The sequence below is a fragment of the Phalacrocorax aristotelis genome, chromosome 3 (genome assembly GCF_949628215.1).
Source record: "Phalacrocorax aristotelis chromosome 3, bGulAri2.1, whole genome shotgun sequence".
NCBI lineage: Eukaryota > Metazoa > Chordata > Aves > Suliformes > Phalacrocoracidae > Phalacrocorax > Phalacrocorax aristotelis.
The window spans coordinates 94,118,394-94,126,588 of NC_134278.1; the positions used below are offsets into that span (position 1 = coordinate 94,118,394).

The 8,195-nt window shown below is 41.6% G+C and overlaps 2 protein-coding genes across 2 annotated transcripts in view; one reads left to right on the plus strand and one right to left on the minus strand.

Moving 5' to 3' along the window:
- The window catches only part of LOC142055080 (small ribosomal subunit protein uS5m-like), a 305,459-nt gene that overhangs the window by 263,164 nt on the left and 34,100 nt on the right, over window positions 1-8,195 (plus strand). The gene's annotated exons all lie outside the window — the stretch shown is intronic.
- LOC142055672 (myelin and lymphocyte protein-like) overlaps window positions 428-8,195 on the minus strand; it is a 26,442-nt gene continuing 18,674 nt past the window's right edge. The window contains exon 4 of the mRNA XM_075089792.1: window positions 428-433. Coding sequence (XP_074945893.1) covers window positions 428-433 — 6 coding nt within the window. The remainder of the gene's footprint in view (window positions 434-8,195) is intronic.

Genomic DNA, 8,195 nt, shown 5'->3' on the forward strand with positions numbered 1-8,195 from the left:
TCAAAAGTCAAATTTTGCTTGCACTTGAGCATGTAATATTTTTCCTTCTATAAGAATAAAGCTCAAACTTTCCTGCGTGCATTTGATTGTCCATGTGCTATCTAAATGGTAAGGTTACAACATAGAAAAAAGGAAGAAGTGTCAGTAATACCTGTGACAGGAACACTGACAGCTGAGCAGAACTGGATTCCTAAAACTCAGGATGCATCTGAGTTTAGTAAATCTTTTAAGCTAATTTAGTCTTTTTGTGTAAGTCTTTCTTATTTGCAACTTCACCACTCTTTCATAGCTGCCAAAATATAGAAACCACAGAACTACCTATCTTCTGACTCCATAAACATGACCTCTTAATATATATCTATGTGTGTGTATATATAGATATAAAAATCATTCTTGATGCTAGGTTTGCATATAGTCACCCAGTGAATCAGCGCTGTAAATGAAACAGCGCTGACAGAGACAGCTTGTCCTCAGAGTGTAAAGCATTTCAATTTGCTGAGCTTCCGTGCCTTCAAAAGCATCCTGTTACACAGCAAAGAGACGAAAACACAAAATAATATAAGTTCACCACTCCAGTGCAGCTGTTAGAGGAATAAGTAGCATGCTGTCCCTGTAGATAGCTTTATTTAGAGACCCCAAGGGAAGAGAGGGGGCCTGACTGCATAAGAACTTCCAGCAAAGCCATTAGAAACAGCTGGAAAAGTAGAGATAATTCAGTTGTAATGCCCTTTATTGAAAGAATCTGTATTTTTAAAAGACTAAGTTTAATTTATCTTAAAACTTTTAACTCACAGCTACATCTCCAGTTTCAATCTTTAACAGCATAAGCAGTAATATTTCCAGGAAACATTAATGCTACTTCTTTTCTATTTAATACGGGGTTGTTCCTGCAAGATTGTTTTTGTACACCACAAGCAATCTAGGAAAGAAAACCAGACTGCTCACATGCACGAACAAATGTAAGAAAAAGAAGCTGCACAGAAGTGATGAAGTCTTGCTTCAGCATTTCCGGCTTTTCTTCAGATAACACCCTTTAAAAAATGACCCATGTTGAGGGCAAAGGCTGCCAGCAGGGAATGTACTCAATTCACAGTGTCAAGCTCAGCCGACAGCGTGATTTTATTCCAGCCCCTGGCCTTTGACTTACCATGCGATTTACTATTACTATACATGAGACTCTTGCCTTGCACTTTGCTATAAATTTCACATCCAACAGTAACTGCGTAAATGCAGATATAATCCTGGGAGCAAGGATCAGGACTCTCCTCCACGTAGACTGCTCTATTCTTTGTGTGACAGAGAAGCTGCTCCCACGTGCTCTGCCGCTGCCCATGTCCGACAGATACCCTCTACTACCACGAGGTCTAAAGCCATTGGAGGAAGCTGATGATGCTCTGTAGGTTGCAGTGGTTGAGAACTCTTGTGAGAGGTGTGGATTTGAACTCCTTTGGTCTAAGGAGGGCACTGAACTCAGATCTTTTCCCCGAGCTCTACTTGCTCAACTGCCACACAAAACAGGGTGGGTGGTAGCACCAGTGCTGGCCATAGTTCAAAGCAATGAAACGTGCTGGTTGCTGGCACTCACAGAGGTGGTCTGGCTCTGGTACAGAGGTTCAGAGTGAATGTGAGGCACGTGCATGGGCGCAAGCAGGGTACAAGTAGGTGGCCAAATCTGGGAGACGGGCACGCCTCTCTGGCCTCTCCTGTGGACTGGGAGAGGTGCGTTCCTGCCTGGCATGCTCTCTGCTGTGAATCTTGGATTGTAGTACCTAACCACCCCCTCTTATTTTATATGCAGTTTAGTCATCAAGCTCAGACTTGCAAGTTGTGCTCCCAGAATGACAGTGAGAACCTGAGCACAGCAATGCCTGGCATCAGCATCCCCTCCCCTATCCCACTGCGCTGGCCAAAGAAGCTATCACTTATCACTCTTGGGTGGACATCTACCTGACTGCTTGCCTGTGCTCTCTCATCAGACAGATCTGTTAATCATGTTGCAGCTGATTGCACAGCGCAGTAACAGCTGATAAATTGGCAGCTGGCAGACATGCAGTCAGAGAAGACGTGGAGCAAAACTTTCAGTGTGGGTGACCATCAACTGTTCAAACCTGCTGGGTGAGGAGACTTCCAGCTCAATACCAGGCAGAAGACTTTGGGGAAGAACTTCAACGCAGATCCTGCTTCCCTGCATTTAGAACTAAACTTGATTTTACTTGAACCCCTCAGTTCATACTGCTGGTTGTGTGATCTAAACTAATTATGTATCTTGATTTTTGCTCATCTAGGTCACCTGCTTTTCTTACTTTGGAAGAAAGTTTGTTATCAAATAATCAAAATTTATCTCATTAAGCAGTTTTCCAATCTCATCTAAATACTATAGCTTTGGTAGTGATCTGAACTGCATTCATGCAAAGTATAAGCACTGCAGATCTCAAAATAAATATGGAATGTGGCTTGTGCATGCTGTGAAACCGCAGTCAGTCAAGCTCATCTCTAAAAACAGTCACTACAAACTAATTACTGAGATTGGCTGAGAGCCATCATGTAGACTCTGCATATCACTGTATCCTGAGCCAGCATTTTTCTTCATTGTTTTTAATTCATGGATTTGCAGAGCAGCCACGAGCAGATGTTGGAACAGACAAAGAGCATTACAAGGTGGGGTTTTTTTTCCTGCTTTATATACCTTACAGAGATTCTTCGTACGGAAATTCGCCTGACCTAATTATTTTTTGTGATTCTATATGCAGTTTGAGCTCTTCTAACACCACTTTAGAACAGCTCCCAGCAATTTTCCCTTCTCATCCCGAAATGACCTTTGTTGGGGGAACACATGTTCACGGAGAAGAGAACAGTCTGGACAACTTATGTTTCTGTTCAAACCAAAAGGCTCTTTCGGTCAGAGATGGAAGGATGCTACTTTGCTACTCCAACCTCATTAGAAACATTGAGACTGGAGGTTCAAGAAATACCAATAGATGTATAACATGATACTCAACTTGTGTATGACAGTTTTGGAAAAACCTCTGTGATGTGTAAATCCACCTACGGACAAGTCTTTAATAAGGAAGCATGTGGTGTCACCTCAGGAGTTTTCTCATATGCCTGGCAGTACTACCTGGTGTGCTTGAATAGAAATGAATAGGCTGGTCAGAAGTACTTTTAGAAGCTAGAAAACATCATCTTTGGCAGGGATGACTTAACAGGACACAGAAAGGGAGTGAACTCCGTCATAGACTAGGTCAACATCCCAGCCGTCCCGTTATGTTGGCGGCAGAAGTTTAACAAAGGGTTTTCAGAGGCCTCTTCAACACTTCTCCTAAATCTGGTTCCAATGCACAAGGAGGAGAGAGGCTGGCTGGTGCACAGCAACAAACCCCGCAGGCATGCATTCACAGCAGCAAATGCTGCAGGTATGTGTCCACAGCATATATGCAAACGCATGAAATCACATACTAAACCTGATTCAGCTGAAAGCTTTTGCACAATCACCCTTAATATAAGGCACATGGTTTTCATTCTAATGTGCATAAAACTTTTTAAATCAGTTTTACATGTTTTCAACAGGGAAGAGAAAACCGCACACCTTGAAATTATTACAAAAAACTAATAGAGATCAAGTGCCATCTACTGAAACGAACAGTAAAACCCTACCCAGTATATTGATAGGTTGCCTAAACTATATTTCTATAGTTATAAAGAAAGACAAGGTGGGTCTCAAAGCAATGAATGTCAAGTTACGACTGCTGTCATTTGCTTGTTTTTCCCCCCAGTAGCACTCTTAGCATTAAGGAACACTAAGGACAGACATGAAGCCTGTGCTTTTTCAGCCTATTAATCCTTGAGGGTTTGCGGTCACACCGTATTCTGCCAACTTGAGCAAAGACTCACAGCGTGCCAGGTGCCCAGACTTCGAAAGCCAACAACTTCCTATTACTTAGAGAATTTCAGAAGGGAGGAACAGACGACCTGTAATGAAATGCCTCAACATGGAAGCAAGACGAGGCTTGTAATCCAAATAAAATACAAAACAAACTCTGCAGAATTTTCATTTCCTTTAAACACAGCTTACATAACAGTACACCTAAGATACGGTATTATAAGGTACATCTACTGTTTTGTTACAACACATTAAAAGTAATACATTTCAAGCTCCTTGGGGAAGCGATGTCCACCTTGCAGCGGCTGGAGCAGGATTTATGAAAGGATGCCAGGGCCCCAGCTCCACGGGGGGAATTTTGGAAGTAGCGCTCTCCCTATCTGCCACCTCACTTGAGAAATCCCGCTCTCAATCAGCAGAGTGTCTCAGCTATGTGAAACTCTTGTTTCTGGGCATGCCTAGAAGCAGGTCAGCTTTAAAAGAGCTCGGTGCCTGGCTCCTCTCCAAAGACCAGGCTGGGTGTTTCACACTACACAAAAGACATCAGGGTCCACACAAAAGCAGCCCAAGGAAAGCTCTCTTCTGCTCTCTGCTTTACTGGAGAAAGGATCCACCTGGGATTTGCAGGGCCAGATTTAGCTTTGAACTGGGAGGAGGCTGCACATCATCTCCCCATCACACCACCTGGGACACGCACTGCGTCCAGCTGTAAGAACCAGGGGAGGAGATGGGGTTCCTGTCCTCTCAGCTTATCAGGGCCTTCTCCAGCTCCTCCACAGATTCACCCAGTTTAGGGTGCCTGCACGTCTTTGTCACCCGTTGCTACATACATAGTGGAATCCAAACAGGCCTGAATTTCCCACAGCTCCCCTGCCTCCATCAGGAGACCCTGCCTAACCCCTGCACCCAACACACCTGAGAAAAGTAAGTTCTACAATCTAGAGTTTTGGGCAAAGTTGGGCAACCTCTGTCTAGTTGCTCTATCAGATGCTGGGTTTTATTTTCTTTTCATAATTGTGGTTTATTTATTGGAACAGGGACTGGGCATGCATTTCCCCCTTCTTCCAGGCTCTTCCTAATCTCGGAATCATAACGACAGGTGAGGACCAAAAGAGATTGAAGGCATCTAAAACACAGCTTCCCCAGGATTTATATAGCTAGGTACGTAAAAGCAAGCAAATGTTCAAAATGCCACCGCTATCTGCAAGGTCCTGCTTAGTTGTTTATGGCTGAGTTTCCACTGTTGAGCCCATTAACCACCAACTTCCCCAATGTCCATATACCACAGTGAAACCAAATCAGTCAGATTTGCATGGCTAAGATAAAGACGTTCCCTTAGCTTTCTATGCCTGCATACAAATACAGATGTATAAACAGAAGGAATATAGAGACATATCCACTCAATACTGATCAAAAAGGATTAAAAGATGTCACTCTAAAGCACACAAAAAAAAATTTCTGAGTGATTTGGTCACCAAAAAACAAAGTTCAGAGAGCACTGAAACTATTTCTGATTTTAATTCAAACATGGCCAGATAATGGAAAAACAGAATTTTCTACTTTCTGTCTGAAATGATGCTTTAATTTTGAAAACTGTCAAATTCCTTTCTTCTTTTAAAAAAGGGGTACAAGTCTTTTGATATTTTTATTGCTTTAATTTAACTAATTCCTAATTAAAACTAAATCCTTTCCGTTTTTTAATTTTAAAAAAATTACATTTAAAAAATAAAATTAAATAAATTGATTTAATTAAATAAATTTAAAATATAAATTTTAAAATTTAAAAATAAATTTAAAATTTATTGAATTAAATTAAGTACATTAATTAAAGCCTTAAAATATCTCTAAGCATTCTAAATATTTTAGATTGAAGATTGTCTTTGTTCAGCCTGAGAGAAAGGCTTTCTTTAATGTTTTGATTTGGTCAACAACAATGATGACAGGATTACAGGGCACTGTTTATGAAGGAAGATTAAGGGAATACAATTTGTGTATTCTAATCAGTCTGGCAACACTCTATCATGGGGAGGAGGAATACAGCTGGAAAACTGTAAAGAAAACCATTGAACAGCAACACAGGATTCTGGCTATGATGCATGTTATGTCATGAAAAATTACTTTAAATAAAAACTGATGTTTGGTGGAAGTGCTCATAGTAGAATGTAGCTGGAGGATGTTCAGAATATTTTAACCAGGGCATCAGAAAACTATTTTCAACATTGGTATAAATAATACAGATTGTAAATTACAAGCAGAGCACCAAGAAAAAAAAAAATCTCCTAAGAGAAGATTTATAATGGCCTTTCCATAGGCACAGTATTTCCTTCCGTACAGGTGAAGCGGGCTGAAAACCACGGAAAACAGCCAGAAAGAGCAGAACATTTGCTGCAGTAGATACACAAATTGCAAAGCCTGCTCCAGCTTGACCTCACACATATTTTAAAACAGATACTTAAGAGCGTGCAGTGTGTGTAGCATCGGTTTCTCTTATTTGACTCATATTCCATAACGAATGAGCAGAAGAGAGAAAAAAAGCTTCTTAAATATAAAAAAGACTTTTTTTTTTTTTACTAAAGATCACAGCTCTTGCCATCTTCCATACCTGCCTCAACTCTGACCTCTAAACCTCAGTGCCCTTCTTACACCAGGAGCTCAGCCATCTTTTCCAGATGGAGGAGGAGCATGTCCCCACAGTCCCCAGGAGACCTGCATCTCTATCAAAAGGCATTTGGCACTAAAAGGTGAATTGGCTGGCACAGGTCTCACCTTGTCCAACAGCCCAGCAGCTGAGGCGCTCCCTGCAAAAGTCCCATATCTGCATCCCCTACTTACTCAGATTTGCAGTTGGAGCCGTGGCTTCCTCATGGACCACGCGCGAGGCTGAGCTTGAGGTTGCAGGCGTCCTGAGGCGAGAATCTCCCTTTAACAGTTGGCGTCCCACTTTCAGGAGATCTGGAGTGGTATCAGGACAATTAATGGGCCAGAGAGAGAGAGAGAGAGAGAGAGAAGAGTTATGGTGTGCCTGCTGGGTACTTGGCTTCAAACCCCCAGTACAAGAGTAACTAGATTATACAAAGTGGAAGAGCTTCCCTGGGAGCAGACTCCCTGCATCCCCTCAGCCTGCTCAGCGGCCTGCTACTAGGGCACTCGTCTCCTTTGTGCTCAAGTCCAGCCTCCAAAAGAGGCAAACAGACCTAAGGAGAAGTTTCTTTTCCCTTTACTGAACTAAGTAACAGGCATCTCCTTTTAATGTTCTTTTCCTTTGTGAGGAAGGACATAAGCACCTAAGTGCGCAAGATTTGTGCCCGAGACCCTGAATTGTAGGTGGCCTGTGCCACCAGCCCAGAGCTGAGCAGATCATTGCTTAGGACAGATGGGATTCAGGCTTTCGCCTTTTACTTGCCCATTCCTCCTTTGTAACTTGCTGACTTCTTTTCGGGATCCTCTATTATCTCTGTGATGTCTGGGTGCCTGCTGCAGCCCGAGAGTCTTCTGAACAAAAGGAGATATATATCTTGAGGGGCCTCAGCCCAACCAAGCAACATCAACAATAATTTTTAGAAAGGGTGGATCATACAATCTGTGACATTTTTCTAGAACACTTTAATTTAACAGGAACTTGCAGATTTGGGTTCAAAAATACAAAAACACTTGAAAGCCAAAACAGTCTTTGCAGGTGCTACTTTGTTTATTCTTCTTTGAAAGAAATACGTGGCCCTTTGAATATGTTATCCACACCAATTCAACTCAATTTGTTGAAATTCAAACTCTAAATCTAAAACATATAAAAATCCTAAATAAAAAACGATAGCGCTATGCTCATAATTTTTCAAAGATGCTTTTTCAGCATCTTTTGCTGAAAATATTTGTCTTCCAATTGTATTCCGTTCTTATCTCTTGGAAGTTATACAGCACTTTTTTCACTTCAGTGCAATTCAGTTAGCTTATACCCTAAAAATTCTTCACTCCTGCTAACAAAATTCACGGTGCAACGGGAGATACAGGCTGTCCATGTGCAATGCTAGGTGCCTTGGGCAGCGGTCCTCAGAAACAGGACAAACGGACAGTGCCCAAGCCTATGAGGGATGAACAGGAGAGGAAGAGGCATCTAATTAGACTTACTTGAAGATCCAAGCGTGATCTTCAAACACAAACTTTCTTCCGCAAATGAATGTCTAAGACTGGGTTTCCTTTCTGTTAAACAAAACAAAAACAAAAACAAAACAAAACAAAACAAAACAAAACAAAAAAAAAAAAAAAGAAAAGAAAAAGAAAAGAGACAGAAACCGTACTTGGCTTCAGTAAAGGCTAACAG